The 18,643-nt window shown below is 36.4% G+C and overlaps 1 protein-coding gene across 1 annotated transcript; it reads left to right on the top strand.

The window, feature by feature from the left end:
- Positions 1-431: 431 nt before the first annotated feature.
- On the top strand, positions 432-17,536 carry LOC125094190 (transmembrane protease serine 11B-like). Its single transcript, XM_047719863.1, has 10 exons — positions 432-442; positions 1,748-1,866; positions 9,032-9,147; positions 9,233-9,300; positions 10,647-10,807; positions 12,413-12,451; positions 13,491-13,665; positions 16,009-16,268; positions 16,604-16,746; positions 17,375-17,536. The coding sequence occupies exons 1-10, from the start codon at positions 432-434 to the stop codon at positions 17,534-17,536; spliced, it is 1,254 nt and encodes a 417-aa protein (XP_047575819.1).
- The last annotated feature ends 1,107 nt before the right edge of the window (positions 17,537-18,643 follow it).

The raw sequence follows: 18,643 nt of genomic DNA, 5'->3' as shown, positions 1-18,643 counted from the left end.
ATATAGAAACCATTTCAGCAACTTTAGAGTCATTATTCGGGGTACATAATGTTAAAAGTCCTTCAAATTAATTTGCACATTTCAGAAAGACTAAGCTACCAGACTACGTTACGACTGGCTAATCCAAAACAAACTTGAGACCTCAGTATCACAGTAAACATTTCTACTTATTTGAAAAGATTTATTATCAGATAGTCATTGGGTTCTAAATAGCTATTAATTACCTTAATTGCATACTCCTTTTGAAGTGTGATTCATCTAGTGTAAAAAACACAATACCTGAATGGCTCTGCTCTGAGGATGAGATTAAGCAGCAGGATTCCGGTATGAAAGCATACATGGAATGCATCTGAAATAGGGAGTTTCTTTGAGGAGCTTTGACAAATAATTCTGGTTCTGGAAAACACTAATTAACAAGTCATCAAAGGGGTATGAAGAAGAGGTAGGATTAAGAATAGAGAACAGAGCAGAGAGGGAATAAAACTGGGTGGAGTTGTACAGTTGTGTCATAAGGTAATATTTGTTTTTTTAAAGGAACTTCTCTATCTAAAAATAAACTGGTTCTCGAGGGATCAAAACAAAAAGATTCTCATATTCATAGGGAATATCTAATGTGCCAAATATATCCCCTGATTATAAACTCCTCTGTTTTACAAGTTTTGTTTTAGGTGATACAGAATATGAAAGATTGAGGAAGCTGCTTAAGCTACTTTGAAATTTGCAATCAGATTTTTTTTTAAAGATTTTATTTATTTAACTGAGAGAGAGAGAGAGAGAATGAGCATGAGCAGGTGAGGAAGGGCAGAAGGAGATGGAATAGCAGGCTCCCCGCTGAGCAGGGATCCCAGTACAGGGCTCCATCCCGGGACCCAAGGATCATGGCCTGAGCTGAAGGCAGACTTTTAACTGACTGAGCCACCCAAATGCCCCTGAAATCAGAATTTTATGAGTGCTTGTTAAAGCTCTTTCTCCAAATCAGCAATTTCATGACATCATGTCTTTTAAAATATGAATGATAAATAACTAGTGTCCAAACTTTATATAGATTAGACTGAGGGTAACCATTAGATCTAATTATAACTCTAGACCACTCCATTTGGGTGATGCCAAGTCACCATATTTTCTGATTATTTTTCATCTAATTAATTAGCTTTAATGATTATGAAACTTACCTCTTAATTTATGTGACTCAAATAATCCATGTTTATTATAGAAACATTAGAAAATAGAGTTAGGAAAAAAAGTAAACAAAAAAGAAAACTCTACCTATAATCTTATAACATAACAGCAGTTACGGGATAACTGAGGTTGGCATCATGGTATTTCTTCTCACATTTAATTAAAACTGACAAATGGTTATATTATATATTTGTTTATAAATCTATATATGTCTGTATACATGGTATGATTATAGGCAAAAATACAATCAGACCACACCTAGTATTTTATAACCTGCTTTAGATAAATAAAAAGAGCAAATCAATTTCTCTTCAGAGAAACCATGCATCTCTGAAGTGAATCTTGCTCACTACAATATCCCCAGAAGCCAACACAGTACTCAAATAGGATCTGTTTAATGAATGAGCATTAGGGTGTACCCTCTTTGAGATGTTTAAGGCTTCTATGCTTCATGCTGAAATGAGTACCTATTCATAAATTATATATTATGTTATATGAGTTGAAGGAGAGCCAGGTAAATTTAGAATGTCTATCATCTGATTTGAACCATTTTTTTTTCCTTTTATAGGTATGGCATATCCTCCCAGAGAAGATCTTGGTCAGCATGGATGGTGATCTTTATTTTCCTTGGAGTGACAGCAATCTTGGGAATAACTATTGGTCTTCTTGTTCATTTTCTGGCAGTTGGTCAGTATTGCCTATTTTTCATTTTCACCTTGCTACTAAATCTCCTTTTATTTTTAGATGTTGGTAAGAAACATGAATAATTAAATTTTTTCATGGAAAATTTCTCATCTATTTACTGTTATTTCAATGTAATAATTCTCTATTATTTAATACCAAGGTTTATAAATTTTTTTGAATCAAATGCCTCCTTGAGCCACTCTGTAACATATTACCAACTATGAGAGTATGGACAAAACTGAAAATTTCAATATTTTTGAGGCCAAAATGCATTGTCAATAAAGGAGCTTATGCAATAGGTTAGTAGTTGAATTGTTATATCTTTTAGTAAATATATCTAAAAATTTGGAAATCCCTACTCTTCTTGGCTCAATTCTGGTTATTAAGATATAATTGCTAAATAGCAATGGATAAACCACTAATGTATCATCTTTTTAAAAAATTTAGTTCAGGGGCACCTGGGTGGCTCAGTGGGTTAAAGCCTCTGCCTTCGGCTCAGGTCATGATCCCAGGGTCCTGGGATCGAGCCCCACATTGGGCTCTCTGCCCCGCAGGGAGCCTGCTTCCTCCTCTCTCTCTCTGCCTGCCTCTCTGCTTACTTGTGATCTCTGTCTGTCAAATAAATAAATAAAATCTTTAAAAATAAATAAATTAATTAATTAATTAAATAAAACTTTAGTTCAATTTAATTAGCATACAGTGTATTATTAGTTTCAGAGATAGTTTATTGATTCATCAGTTGCGTATAACACCCAGTACTCATTACATCAAGGGCCTTTCTTAATGTGCATCATCCAGTTACCCCACCCCCCCCACCCACTTCCCCTCCAGCAACCCACAGTTTGTTTCCTATAGTTAAGAGACTGTTATGGCTTTTCTCTCTCTGTTTTTGTCTTATTTTCTCTTCCCTTCTCCTATGTTCATCTGTTTTATTTCTTAAATTATACATATGAATGAAATCATATCATATTTATCTTTTTCTGACTTACTTATTTTGCTGAGCATAATACTGTCTAGTTCCATCCATGTCATTGCAAATGGCAAGATTTCATTCTTTTTTTTTTTTTTGACAGATAGAGATCACAGGTAGGCAGAGAGGCAGGCAGAGAGAAAGAGGAGGAAGCAGGCTCCCCACCGAGCAACCGAGCAAAGAGCCCAATGCGGGGCTCGATCCCAGGACCCCGAGATCATGACCCGAGCTGAAGGCAGAGGCTTTAACCCACTGAGCCACCCAGGCGCCCCTCATTCTTTTTTTGATGGCTGAAATATCGATATCGATATCTATATCTATATCTATATCTATCTATATCTATCTATATATCTCACCTCTTATTTATGCATTCATTTGTCGATGGACATCTGAGTGCTTGCCATATTTTGGCTATCATGGACATTGCCGCTATAAATTTTGGGGTGCATGTGCCCCTATGAACCACTGTGTTTGTATCCTTTGGATGAATACCTAAAAGTGCAATTGCTGGGTCATAGGGTAGCTTTATTTTCAACACTTTGAGAAATCTCCATACTGTCTGCCAGAGTGGCTGCACCAGTTTGCATTCCCACCAACAGTGAAAGAGGGTTCCCCTTTCTCTGCATCCTCACCAACATCTGTTGTTTCCTGAGTTGTTAATTATAGCTGATCTGACCAGTATGAGGCAGTATCTCATTGTAATTTTATTTGTATTTCTCTGATGCCAAGTGATGCTGAGCCTTTGTTCATGTGTCTTCTTTGGAGAAATGCCTGTTCATGTCTTCTGCCCATTTCTTGACTGGATTTTTTGTTTTTGGGGTATTGAGTTTGATAAATTCTTTAAAGATTTTGGATACTAGCCCTTTATCTGATAAGACACTTGCAAACATCTCCCATTCTATAGGTTGGCTTTTAGTTTTGGTGACTATTTCCTTTGCTGTGCAAAAGCTTTTTATCTCGATGAGGTCCCAATAGGTCATTTTTGTTTTCATTTCCATTGCCTTTGAAGACATCTCTAACAAGAAGTTGCTGCAGCTGGGGTAAAAGAGGCTGCTCTCCTATAGGATTTTGTTGGATTCCTGTCTCACATTTAGGTCTTTCATCCACAAAGATTCTCATCTAACGGTAGATAGTAGAAGTGACTGTATGTTTTTATAAATTTAATCTTATCTTAAAAATCTTTGTTAACACCACAATCAGAAATCTTGGTATTCCAAATTATTTTTACCTTTTAAAAAAATAAAACCTTAAATTTGTGAAGCTATTTAATATTTTCAAAGAAATTTGACACCCATTATTCCACTTGATCCTCATGATAATTCTTTGAGCTAGGGAGGGTAAGTTTTACTACTATCACTGTTTTCACATGCAAAAAATCAAGATTGAGAAATGAAAAGTGCTTATTATTATAGGCTTTTAAGTGTCATAGATGAACATAAACCCAGACCTTAGCATTCAAGTGTATTATTCTACTTTATCATAAGTTTTTCTGTTTTATTTCTCTGAAATATATTACCCTATACAATAATGAAGCATAGGATGCATTTTCCTAATACAAATTCCAGCTTTTTCTTCAACCTGGCCTCTCCTTTGTTTTCCCTAACCATCTTTTTTTTTCTTTTAAAGATGTATTTATTTGAGAGAGAGAGAGAGCGAGAGAGTACATTGGGGGAAGGACAGAGGAAGAGAGTCTTCAGGAAGACTCTCCACTGAGCACAGAGCCCTAGGTAGGGCTTGATCTCACCACCCATTAGATCATGATCTGAGCCAAAACCAAGAGTTGGGTGCTTAACAAACTGAGCCACCCAAGTGCCTTATGTTTTTTTCTACCCATCTTGGTTTCAAACTTCAGAACTTGTCCTTCAAATGGGTAAGGTATGCATACCATCTCTTGCCTGCTGTCTCGACCCCTGAACTCTGTAGTCTGGATCCTTCTGTCCTCTGTTTGATTCTGCTCATTAAAAAATAATGTTCATTATATAATTTCCCCTTAAGGAAATTTGCTCCAAGTTTACCAAATCAAGCCCTGTGAAGAAGCCCAGTAGCTTAATTAGTTATCCTTCCAAAATATAATTTGTATTTTAATAAGTCTTTTCTTCTGGAGAAACCATGCATTCATGGACTGGAGTGGTGCAAAAGGGAGAACTGCAGACATCCTGGCTCAAGCAGGACATGTGTGGGATGAAAATTTTCCCTTGACTTTTTCTACATGGTTAACCACCTATAATTTCAAATACAAGGCTAGATGGACTTCTATTACCTGTAATTAAGTTAATTGAACTAGGTTCCTTGTGCAATAAAAATACACTTTCAAAACTCGTGTAAAGGTTGTCTGGAGTCAGTCTGAAAGATGGATTTGCTCTGGAATTCAGAATTAGGAATGAATACAATCTTTGTTAATACTAAGAGCAACTTAAGTTGGATGACACCTAGAATAATCTCTCATTCAAGTGGTATGAAATTAGTTTCTCTCTCTCTGAATATGTCTATTGTTTTCAAGACATTATTTTTCACTTTCTACTTCTTGGATTAACTCAGATTAATATTCCACAAGGATCATTATTCTAGAAAGGACTGATTCAGCTCTTCCTTAACAATTTTATTTAACAAAACTATTTCGAAAAGCTTACACAGACATTTATAAACAATTGATAAATCCTTCAGATAGTTTATTTAGTAGTTCTAAACCCTGGCTTCCTCTCAGAATCACCTATGGAGCTCTTCCAAAGAAGTGACCATTCCCTTAGGTTTTCTGATTCAGTGAAACTGGGGCAGGGCCTGCCCATGTATGCTTTTTAGAAGCTCTGTAGATATTCTAATAAATAGATAGTGTTGCAACCCATAGGTCTAAAGCAATGTTTTATAAAGGTGGTAAAATATATTTCTATCTTAAAATATAGATTTTATTATAAACCTCGGGATATGGACAGATTACTATCTAAATACTGATCATTGCTATGTCTGTACAATTATGATTTTAATTATGATATGATTTTATATTATTATTTTGATTTAATTATGATTATGATTTTATAGACCACAGTGTAGGATACAGATAGATTCCCATTCAATTTATCTAAGTAATTGTATTATTCAGCTCAAGCTGCCATAACAGAATACCATAGACTAGGTGTCTTAAAACAACAAATATTTATTTTCTTACAGTTTTGAGGGCTGGAAGTCCAAGATCAGCATGCCAGCAGGGTTACTATAGCTTCACATGCCCTTTTTTTCTGTGGTATATGGGGCTGGGGGGTAATTTTCAGGAGAGAGAAAGAAGGATCATTCTCTTATATCTCCTCTTATAAGGCTATCAGTTCTATTGGTTTCTGATTTAACCTAATGACCTGATTTATGATCTGATTTAACCTTAATTACCTTGCTAAAGGCCATATCTCTAAATATAGCCACATAGGGGGTTAGGGCTTCAACATATGAATTCTAGGGGGACAATTCAGTTTATAAAAATAAGCAAGGGAAAATAAACTAAAAAATTGCACCTCAAATCAATCTGATTTTCCAGTAATATAACTACACATATCTAAACATCATGGTTTCTTTAAATATGGGCATGATATGTATGACTTTTGACAAATTAATCTGCCTACCTGGGACATCTGGGTGGTTCACTTGGTTAAGGGTCTGCCTTCAGCTCAGGTCATGATCTCAGGGTCCTGAGATAGAGTCCTACATCAGGGTCCTTGGAGCCTGCTTCTCCCTCTCCTTCTGCCCCTCCCCCGACTTGTGCAAGAGTTCTCTCTCTCTCTCTCTCTCTCATACACACACACACACACACACACATTCTCTCTCCCTCAAATAATAAATAATATCTATATGATAAAATAAAATAGTTTCCTAAAAAAAAAAAAAAGAGAGAGAAATCTGCCTCTCTGTAAATACCCAAGTCCAGCATACTGGATGTAACACAAAATTAGCAGATTCTAGTTGTTTGCTCTTCTATTTGATGATAGACTTCATAGATCAAAAGCATGACATGCTAAGAAAGAGAATCTTGGAGTTTATTTTTGCAATTTAGTCTTTGTGATTAATGAAAAAAATGTCCAGAAAGCTAAAGTGATATACCAACATGCATACCCAATTTGTGGGAGGATTTAAACTAGCTCCTCTAACTTCATATGCATTATTCTTTCAGAAAGACCTTAGGTAACTTCTTAGAACCTAGTATTTGATTTTCATATATACCACTTGCCATGAGGAAAAATATAGGAGACCACTGAAAGATAAGAAACTAGTTTTTATTTTATTTTATCTTATTTTTTTATTTTTTATTTTATTATGTTATGTTAGTCAGCATACAGTACATCATTAGTTTTTGACGCAGTGTTCCAAGAGTCATTGTTTACATATAACACCCAGTGCTCCATGCAATATGTGCCCTCCTTAATACCCATCACTGGGCCAACACATTCCCCACCCCCTTCCCTTCTAAAACCCTTCATTTGTTTCTCAGAGTCCACAGTCTCTCATATCTTAGATTGAAATGATATTCCTGACTTCCAGGATAATGAATTATTTCAGCTCAGAGATCATATTTTTTAAACCCTATTATTAGCATTCCTTAGAGATTATGTGGTACTTTTTTTTTTAAAGATTTTATTTTACAGAGAGAGAGAGAGTGTGAGAGAGCACAAGCAGGGGGAACAGCAAACAGAAGGAGAAGAAAAAAGCAGACTCCCCACTGAGCAGAGAGCAGGGCTCCATCTCAGAACCCTGGGATCAGGACCCAAGCCAAAGGCAGCCACTTAACTGACTGAGCCATCCAGGTCCCCTGGTACTTTTTTAAATGGATCAAAATTACTATTGTTCTCAAAATATATGAATGGCTAATTGCTTAACCAAAACAGGATACTATTTTATATTAGTTCCAATTTTTATTTATCTTATTTTTTAAATATTTTTATTTTAATTCAGTTCAGTTAATCAGAGGTACAAATCTGTGATTCATCAGTCATACCTAGTGCTCATTATATCACCTGCCCTCCTTAATGTCCATCATGCAGTTGCCCCATCCTCCCACCTCCCTCCCATCCAGCAACTCTCAGTTTGTTTCCTATGATTAAGAGTCTCTTATGCTTTGTCTCCCTCTCTGGTTTCATTTTGTTTTATTTTTTCCTCTCTTCCCCTAAGATCCTTTGTTATGTTCCTTAAATTCCACATATCAGTGAGATCACATGATAATTGTGTTTCTCTGATTGACTTATTTTGCTTAGGATAATACCCTCTAGTTCCATCCACATCTTTGCAAATGGCTTTTTCCTATTTTTAGAAGTACATGCATGATGTGGAAGAACTACCTCTAGGCCTGTCCTGTTTTAAAGATTTTATTTATTTATTTGACAGAGAGATCACAAGCAGGCAGAGAGGCAGGCAGAGAGAGAGGAGGAAGCAGGCTCCCTGCTGAGCAGAGAGCCCGACGTGGGGCTCGATCCCAGGACTCCGAGATCATGACCTGAGCCGAAGGTAGCGGCTTAACCCACTGAGCCACCCAGGCGCCCCCTGTCCTGTTTTAAATTGCAGTAGCCTAATATATTAGGTAAAGCCATTTATATTCAGGGACCAGACAGAATGGAGAATGTGAGACCTTGTGATGCTCACCAAACGCCAGCCACCATATACTGGAGGGAAGTAGAAGGGCAGTGCGAATTCCTCAAGGAATGACTACAAGGAATAGAAAGCAGGCTGATAGACAATGAGGCAGAAGAAATATTATAAGAGGGTGTAGATCATCCACAGAGTGAAGGGGAATGTTTGTAATATTTCCTTATCAGAATATTTCCATATCAGAAGTGCTTAGAAAGAGTAATTGGGTAATCACTATTATGAGAATTTAGATTGCATATGAAAAATGGGTTTCATCTCTAGTGCACACTCAGGTGGATTGTTATTGACTGCCTGGATTGCTGTATTGAGGTGGATCCTAAGGATATTCCTGGCTTTAATAGGGCAGTAACATCTATTATCATATGAAGAAAGGAGGAGTATCACTTCATGAAAGCTGGGGGTTGCCATTTCTAGAATGAGTGGATATTCACTCCCTTTCATTGCTTTCCACTGTCTTTCTCCCTCCCTCTGATTATTTAAAAATCTGGGTCAAATGTTAATTTCGAGACAAAGATATGGAGGGATTTGAGGGTATTTGTTATTTTAAAATTCTTTGAGTATTATTTTGTTTCACAGGAAAGATTTTCTATTACCAAGGTGATTTTCATATTTCTGGAGTTACATACAATGATAGTTGTGAAAACGGAGCTTCACAATCCAGCACAGATCTGAGCAAAAATATAGAGACTAAAGTAAGTCAGAGATTTCTTTTAATAATTTTATAATAAATTTGATTGAAACCGATATGGTGGCCACTTTGTTTCTTTCTCTTGACAGATGTTGGAGGCTTTTCAAAATTCGAGTATATATAAAGAATATATCAACTCTCAGGTCATCAAAATTCTGTAAGTGCAAATTCCATCAGGATCTTATGGAAGGGAAGGTAGATGATATGTCACATCAGCCATGGTTTTAAATAAGAACAATAGAAAAAATAGAAAGAGAGAGAGATGGAAAGAAAAGAAAGAAAAAAAGAAGGAAAGAAAGAAATGAAGAAAAGAAAGAAAGACCCATAAATTAAAATGTCATTGCAATTAACAAATTTCTGTTCAGAATAAGAACTGTTCTGTACAAATATGTAATCCCTACACTTGAAGGGTAATTGTAAGGCTATTGGTAGCAGCCAGTCCTAACTGACTGCTATGATGAAAGATAATTTTAACTCTGTGAAAAAAAGAGTCCCATCTGGTTGTTTTGCTACTAACCTACTAGCTTCCTCTTCTCCCATTCACATCCATCTGGCCATACCTTTCCTAAAATAACCTTCTTTTGGTCTCTTTAGTAATCACTATCATTATAATGACTGTGAAGCAAAGTGAATTTTAGTGTCATTTAAGATAAAATTTGTCTAAATAGGACTTTGAAGTATGCTTGAGTATGCTGATGGTCAAGAGGGATTCAGGGAGGAGGGTATCATAGAGCACAGGGGATAAGTGATAAAGCAAGAGGATACTTATAATTTGGTAATTGCCAATATCCATTCTGGGGAAATTCTGAACTTCCAAAACAAAACAAAAAATTCCAGCTGGCCAGAAAACCAATCAACTAACCTACTTACAAGCAAAAACTTTCTATTGAAAATAGAAGTTGTGGGTATTTTAAAAAATTGTGACTTGTTTTGAAACTCTTCCCAAATGAATTAATCTCTTTTCTAATTAATAAAAAGAATGTAATTAATATACAGATAGTGGATATTCTCTTTATGCTTTAGAGTTATCTTTCTGAGATTTCTCATTGTACAGCTATATTGGCATAGAGATGTATAAGAAATTATAGGGAGAAGCTTAGTACCGGCTCCTGAATATATGTTAGGAGTTATCTTTCAAATGGTTCCTGGTCCTGCATTTATCTCTTTTTCTAAAGTTATTAGAAAATATCTGCACAAGATATGGTTTTTACTGTTTTAATAAAATCTTAAATCAATCATTTGTTGACCAATACTCTGTTTCTCACATGTGTTCGAAATACTCTGATTTCTAGTTTGTAATTCACATATTCCATGACCAATACCTGTGAACCAGTCAGAAGATTTTTACAGACCCTTACCCTTTATACATACTGAGACAATATCTGTGTATTGTTCTTTAGCACATGTAAAGGAAATATGACAAAATATAGGAAATTCAATGTGTTCACAAAATGTTTACAAAAATCAAGAAACAGCAAACTAGAACATTTCTGTTTTTTCTAGTCCTGATTCCAATGGCTCAAGTGTACAGTTCCAGCTGACATTCAAATTTCCTCCAGCAAAGAGGGATAGCATGAAGACTGAAGTTGAAGCTATCTTTCATCAGATATTGAAAGACAACATGGCATTATGGAATGCAGTCCCTACTTCCATGAGACTCATAGGTATTTCACTTATTTCCATTATTTTCTGTACTTGGGTTTTTCGGCTCTTTGAAAAAAAAGTGCTAGGAAAAAATGAACCAGAAGTTTCAGGAATTTGCTTTGGGAAGAAAAATATACTTCTTAAATTCTGGTACTCTTACCAATGAGTTGGCATGAAAGGGGCAATGCTATAAAAATATTTGAAGAGTGATAAGAAGGAAGGCTAAAGTGTGGGCATATACTTGAGCTTGGAAGGTTTCACGTTTTTGTATGAAAAAGGAAGTGAAGGACTCTAATTGAAGCATTATTCCTCCCCTCTACTCTTGTCAGGATCTCATTATAGGAAACAGATTTAGGACTTACTTGATCATTTAGTGTGGAGACTGCTGCGTAAGAGGGAAGTTGGAGATAGGGAATTCTCACTGCTACTTGTGAAAGAATGGGAATGATACTAACAGAAAAAAATTGTCTGGAATAATTTCCTAGAAAACAAGGGAACAAAATTATTTCGCCCCAGTACATGTAGAAGTGAAGTCTGTAAAGATCTTGAAGATCCTGCAAAGGTCTTGAATCTCTCATCTGGATTGTTAAAGGCCTGTTAGGTAATAAGCATGTATTTCAGAGCTCAGTTTTGTGGTTTTCCGGACTGAGAGTTGGTCCTAGTGTACTTGAAGTCTATCAAGGCTGACAATTTCCAGTTATAGCTCCTTTGCCTCACAATCCTTGTCACCAGTGGACCAAGTGAATTTAAACTAGAGTTTCTCAAAAGAACAACACAATTGCTCTGTGGGTAGCTGTTGGGAAGGAAGGCTGCCCCTCTATGCCCTAGGGGTTTAGTCATCACTTGTTGATGGGTCTTCCTGTAGTTCCCTGTTCTTTCTTTTTGTCTCTAAAGTCTTTTCCTAGGGGCACCTGGGTGGTTCAGTCAGTTAAGAATCTGATCTTGGTTTTGGCTTGGGTCATGGTCTCAGGGTTGTGAGATCAAGCCCTTCATGAGGCTCCATGTTCAGCAGGGAGTTAGCTTGAGATCCTCCCCCTCTCCCTCTGCCCCTCTCCCTGCTTACACTGTTTCTCTCCCTCTCTAATAAATGGGTGAATCTTTTAAAAAATATAATAATAAAAATAAAGAATTAAGTCTCTTACTAACAGAAAAGAGACTTGAATTTAAGTTAAATTCACAAAATTTCATAATTCAGTCACAGAAATGAGATGACTCTAAAGATGAGAGGCCCAATGAAATAAAATTTTAATTAGAATTTTTCTGTTTGTAGATAACTTTGAGCATTTTCAGAGAGATGAGAATTATCATAAGGAAAAAAATCCAAAGGTAATTAATTCCCAGTCCCTCTTTAAGTGAGAATGTCAGCTTCTCACCTCAGTAAATATTTTGCTACAACTATAACAAAATTGAGAGCTCTGTTTTATATTTCCTTTCCCCTGTCCTATACTACTTGGTAGATATGTGTAGAGATGGTCAAAATATAGAAAGTAGGAGGGAAAAGGGTTGTTAACTGATATGTGAACTAGTCTGAATAGTTAATTGGGCTAGGAAGGTAGCATGTATGTTCCTAGATTAAAAATAATTGCTTGACTATATTTTACTAATTTTATTTTTTTTAATTTCAGAAATCAGCAAGGCTAATGTTGAAATACTTACCAACAACTGTAAGTTTAGAAACTATAATATATTTAACATTCACAAATATTTCCCTATCATTATTCTAAAAAGTGTCTTGAAATATATCATTAACTAGTCCATTAAGTAATCTTTCTAAATTATTGGATATACTAGATATATATCTGGAATTTCTTTGGAAAAACACTGGCCTTTGAATTTTAACATTTGTAAGGAGTTGTCCAAAGGATGAGAACTGATTTCAAAGAATGTAATCATGAGTGAAAAATATAATATCTGAGTAAGTTAAAAAAGACTGAAGGGAAAAAAGACAACTTAGGATAGTAAGAAAATATAAAAGTAGGCTATATCAAATACATTTATTATAAGATAAAAAATAGTTCTGAAATCTTTTAAATGAATTCTTTTTAGAGTATCATGTTGCACACAAGATATACCCATGCATTCATTCACTCAATGGTGTATTTATTATCTACATGGGACTTTATGGATAGCGCTTCATATGCTGTACGAGTTACAGACATAATGAAATAAAGTCTCCACCTTCAAGAAATTTGCAGTCTAGTGGGAGAGATGAGAATTATAACAAATAGATAAAATAAAAGTCATCAAAAGATGCTCAAGAGTGAAAAAAGTATAAGTAAAAGTCATCCAAGCCAAGATGGAGTCAGGTACCATGATCCCAGTACATTCTAGGAAAGACACAGCATTGCTTAGTAGCTGCTGGACAATAACTGAAGGGCTTCAAGTTATGCTTTAAGATGTATTTCTTGTCAAGAATAATCAAAGAGGGGCACCTGAGTGGCTCAGTGGGGCACCTGGGTGGCTCAGTGGATTAAGCCTCTGCCTTCAGCTCAGATCATGATCTCAGGGTCCTGGGATCTAGTCCCACATCTGGCTCTCTGCTCAGTGGGAAGCCTGCTTCTCCCTCTCTCTGCCTGCCTCTCTGTCTACTTGTGATCTCTCTCTCTGTCAAATAAACAAATAAAATTTAAAAGAAAAAAGACTCTCAAAAAAAAAGGAATAATCAAAGATAGCTCCTCCTATGTAAATAAATCCTTTCTTTAGGTTGTGGAATATCATCCAACAGTATCATACCAGGCAACCGAATTGTGAATGGGAAAAACACCCTGGTGGGGGCATGGCCATGGCAAGCCAGCATGCAATGGAAAGGTCAACATTATTGTGGGGCATCTCTGATCAGCAGCCGGTGGCTATTATCTGCAGCTCACTGCTTTGCTAAGTAAGTGCAAAATTCTGACTAACTGTAGGATTCTGGGTGCGGGCCTATTTGGGTCATCTGTGGGGACTGATCTAAATGTGTGAACATTCACCAAAGCCAAATGAAATGTATAATTACCTGTATACCTGAAAGGCAGCCGAAGCATTTAAATTTGTCAAAGAGGAGGGGCGCATGGGTGGCACAGTTGGTTGAGCAGCCAACTCTTGATTTTGCTCAGGTTGTGATCCCAGGGTGGGGTGGGAGCTTGTATCAAGCTCCAGGCCCAGCACAGAGTCTACTTAAATTTCTCTCTCCCTCTCCTTCTACCCACCCCCACGCTTGTGCACATTCACTCTCTCTCTCTAAAATAAATAAATAAAGCTTTAAAAAATTAATTTGTCAAAGAGGAAAAGGTGAATAGAAGTAATTCACATTTTGAGAATAGCTACTTGGGCCTGACATTCAGTGCTTTATTTACATTTACATTTTATTTAATCATAACAATAATTCTGTACAGAAGGTATAATTTAATCTATTTAAAGGTGAAGAAACTAGGTCTGAATGAAATGGTGACGTAACTTGGCAAAGTTCATACAGTTATTAAATTAACAGAAATTGAATGTGATGCCAGGTATGTCTGATTCCAGTTACTACATGCTTATTTGCCTTGTCCTCCAGGTGTTTACTATCTAACTGAAAATATTTAAATGTGATATATTAAAGGTATTAATCAGTATAGTGTAGAAGATCCACACTTACAACAAGACAATTAGTTCTGTGAAAATTTGATGAAGAAGGTGAGCATATTCAGCTGAGAGATGAAGATGTAAGATTAACCTGGACCCTATAGATAAAAGATTTGATTGATGGGGTAGGTAGATGGGAAAGAGCAATACGCCTTTTGGATTTGGAAAAGCACCTTCTTCAGATGCATTGAGGTGGAACAACACAGGTTGTATTCCATAGACAGCAAACAAAAAAGAACAATTTGAAGTAGAGAAGGTTTGTTAAAATAAACATTAGAAAATTCACTCTGGGAAATTTCTTGTATTGATTGGGCACATTTCTAGTTGACCAGTTGCTAACTTCCTGAAAAAGTCTCCTTTATAAAGGATGGTTGCAGGATCTGTCTCTGAAGCAATTTTCAAAAGGTAGTCGATACACAGGAGACCACCCAGGGGACTTGTTAAAAGTATGGGTCCTGGGGTGCCTGGGTGGCACAGTGGGTTAAGCCACTGCCTTCAGCTCAGGTCATGATCCCAGGGTCCTGGAATCAAGCCCCGCATCGGGCTCTTTGCTCAGCAGGGAGCCTGCTTCCCTCTCTCTCTCTGCCAGCCTCTCTGCCTACTTGTGATCTTTGTCTGTCAAATAAATAAATAAAATCTTTAAAAAAAAAAAAAGTATGGGTCCTTCAGTATCACACCAGATCTCTTAAATATAAGTCTCAGGAGGTGGAGACTGAATTGATTCTAAGGGAGCAGAGTTTAAGAATCATATTGAGTGTGGGCAGTCACCGAAAGTTTCAGAACGGGAGAAGGATTGAAGAGTGTTGCCACTACATCAAGTTTTTGAAAATTAAAAACAAAACAAAACAAAAACAAAAACAGCAACTGACATTTTGAGGGAAGATGAGAAAAATTAAACAGGAAGTTAGGTCTTAAATTGAGAAAGAGTTTCAGTGAAGAACTGTAGAAATAGTCAGAAAATTTAAATTAGAAGCCAAAATGCACTTAATAATAGGGTGATTGGGTAAGAACAAATGACAATTTTCTTATGTACAAAGATGTCCAGAGCCTGCCACGGGCTCTTGGAACCCAGAGTGTTTGGCAGTAAGAGTGATTCTGGGCCCCATCCACTGAGGCTACTCATATGACTCCTACCTACGTCAAATGCTCAGAAACTGGGTGGGGTTTTAGTAGCAGAAAACATCCGTGGCTCTAGCTAGGAGGATTTGCAGAAATCTGACAGATCTAATAGTCTTTAGCACTGTTTTATTTGCCATATCTCTGTGTCAAAGACATCCTTAAAGGGGCACCTGGGTGGCTCAGTGGGTTAAAGCCTCTGCCTTCGGCTCAGGTCATGATCCCAGGGTCCTGGGATGGAGCCCCGCATCGGGCTCTCTGCTCAGCAGGGAGCCTGCTTCCTCCTCTCTCTCTCTGCCTGCCTCTCTGCCTACTTGTGATCTCTGTCAAATAAATAAATAAATCTTTAAAAAAAAAAAAAAAGACATCCTTAAAAATAAAAATATGGTACTTTCTTGTGTAGGCTGGGAGCCTTGTGCTTTACAGTTATGAGGTAATAACCACTATAGACACCATTATTGCTCAAAAACTGCATGTATTTTAATTAAATTATGTCTTTCAGGAAAAATAATTCAGATGATTGGACCGTCAACTTTGGAACAGTAGTAAATAAACCATATATGACACAGAAAGTCCAAAACATTATTCTTCATGAAAATTATAGCAGCCCTGGGGTTTATAATGATATTGCCCTTGTGCAGCTTGCTGAAGAAGTCTCTTTTACAAAGTATGTTCATAGGATTTGTCTTCCTGAAGCCAAAATGAAGCTCTCAGAAAATGCCACTGTTGTAGTTACAGGATGGGGAACACTTTATATGAATGGTAAGTTTTTCTGTAAAAAAGTAATAGCTTCATGGGAATAATCATTTAAACAATCAATCAATCACTCTCTCATGCAATTAATCAGTCAGTAAATATATCAAAAAGAAAATCAAGGGGTGGGGCCAAATTGTCTTCAATTTCTAAAATACCTCTGGGAGTTAAGAATTGGAAAAGTTGGAATTATGTGTGAAGCAGCAAAAAACACCAGAAAGGGACCAGTCTATGCTGCGACTGGCCTGGTGCTTGCTGACCAAAAGAATCTGCTTTATTCTATGTATGTTTATTGTCTCCACAAAGTTAAGATCTTCATAATACACAGAATTTATTGCCTTTAGGTCCCCTTCCAGTAATACTTCAGCAAGCCTCTGTGAAGATTATTGACAATGAAGTCTGTAACGCTCCGCATGCATTATCGGGCACAGTGACTGATAAAATGCTATGTGCTGGATTTATGTCAGGAAAAGCTGACGCTTGTCAGGTATGTGTAGACACATCAATTCATTTTCTCCCAAAGTACTAATTAAATGGAAGCTTTTGTCAACACAAAATTTTTGTGTGTGTAAATGATTTCCATAGAGTAGCTTATATTGATCCACATAATGGATATTTATTGATCCCAGTTATGTATCCGACACCAGGCTAGATGCTGGGGATGCACTGGTGAACAAAATCCCTGCTCTCATTGAGTTTTTAGTCTAGGAGTCCATACCAAGGACAATACTTACCTGGTAATACAATAAATTTGGCCCTATTTTCTGGGAAATCTGCACAATAGAATGCTACCTCTTCCTTATCCAAAGATGCAGCAGGAGGTCTCGCATGTGCACACTTCCCCCATTCTTCACGCTTTATTATGCATCATTTTCTCCATAGTCAAGGCTGAACTCATATAAAGTCTGCTCTGTCCAATCTGACGTATGGCAGCTATAGGCAATATATTTTGGTTTGTAGTTGCCCAGGGTTTTGAATAAACCCAAGTTCTACAGTTCTGAGCCCAAAAGAGGGTAAACTATTTTCAGTGCCCAGGGGCTTTTGATAAATCCAGAGAAACAGTAAAAGGAAATTCTTTAATGGGGCAAGAAACATGTCTTCCTATCTTCTTCTAGAATGATTCTGGTGGACCACTAGCTTACCCGGACTCTAGAAATACCTGGCACCTTGTTGGAATAGTAAGCTGGGGTGATGGATGCGCTAAAAAGAATAAGCCAGGTGTTTACACACGAGTGACTGCTTATCGTGATTGGATTACTTCCAAGACTGGACTCTGAAAGAAAAGTAACTTTGGAATGGAATATAAAAACAACTGCAGGGTATTCTTATCTGTTGCTTCAAGTCTTTTTCTTTGATTGTTGATATAAATCCTTTTCTTACATTCAAATACATAAAGGTCTTTGTAAATATTTTATTTTATCTAAAACACTATCCATTCATTTAATTATCTATTCAGATAATATAGGAAACAGCGAGGGAAAAAAAAGATGGCCAAAATATTTTTATTAATAGCGTTGTTCTTTTTTTTGGAATTTTTAAATTTAAATTCAATTAGCCAAATCATAGTCTAGTTCTGATTTATCTTACCATTATATTCAGAATTTACCTTAATTTATTTTTCAAAATTTAAAGAAATACACATTTTGTTAGTTTGAGAACATATATACTGGGTCTACCAAATAAATTATTTTTCATTCTGTAAATTATTATTTTGTCAGATAAATTAATAGACATTCATTTTTATTTATACGTGAGATAGTTTGTGTACCTTGTATAATCATACGATCTTGGAGTGGAGAAGGAATATGAGCTAGAAAGTTTCTCAATTTATAGTAAAGGAAAGTAAAGACTAGAGAGGAAAAATTATTTGCTTAAAGTCACTATTCAGTTGTGACCCTCACGTGAACTTCCCCTGGTAGACTTTAGATCCCAAATCAGTCGGGAGTACAAAAATAATTTTTAGGTTGCAATTATTTATATGACATTTTATTTGTGTCATCTTTTTGATATTTGTCTTCACTTATAGCAAAAATAATGTGAGGTCTTCGAGGGCAGGGAACTGTGTGACAGCTATTGTAATAAGTCTCTTAACAGTGCATGTACAAATAAATGTATGGAGGGCTGACCTGTAGCCTCTGCAAATTATTTACCTTTTGTAATTTCCTAAAATTAAAAAAAAAAGTAGCTGATATTTTCAAAAGCAGCTAAAATAAACTAGAAAAAAATACTCCTTCCTTCAATTGTTTGTGATGTTACTCTTTCATTCTTTCTTCATTATAAAATATGATTCAAGTGATATGCATGATGTCAAGCCAATCCATAGCCAGGTGGGACACGATGGTGTTTTCTCTCCCCACTCCTTTCTCAGGAAGGTCACACGTATT

This window comes from Lutra lutra, chromosome 2 (genome assembly GCF_902655055.1).
Source record: "Lutra lutra chromosome 2, mLutLut1.2, whole genome shotgun sequence".
NCBI lineage: Eukaryota > Metazoa > Chordata > Mammalia > Carnivora > Mustelidae > Lutra > Lutra lutra.
This window is presented reverse-complemented; position numbering and strand designations above follow the sequence as displayed.

Excerpts from the sequence above, each read along its gene's own strand:
- LOC125094190 (XM_047719863.1), top strand. Across the intron at positions 1,867-9,031 it reads TGTTCATTTTCTGGCAGTTG|GAAAGATTTTCTATTACCAA; the intron begins GTCAGTATTGCC and ends TTTGTTTCACAG. Across the intron at positions 9,301-10,646 it reads TCTCAGGTCATCAAAATTCT|TCCTGATTCCAATGGCTCAA; the intron begins GTAAGTGCAAAT and ends TGTTTTTTCTAG.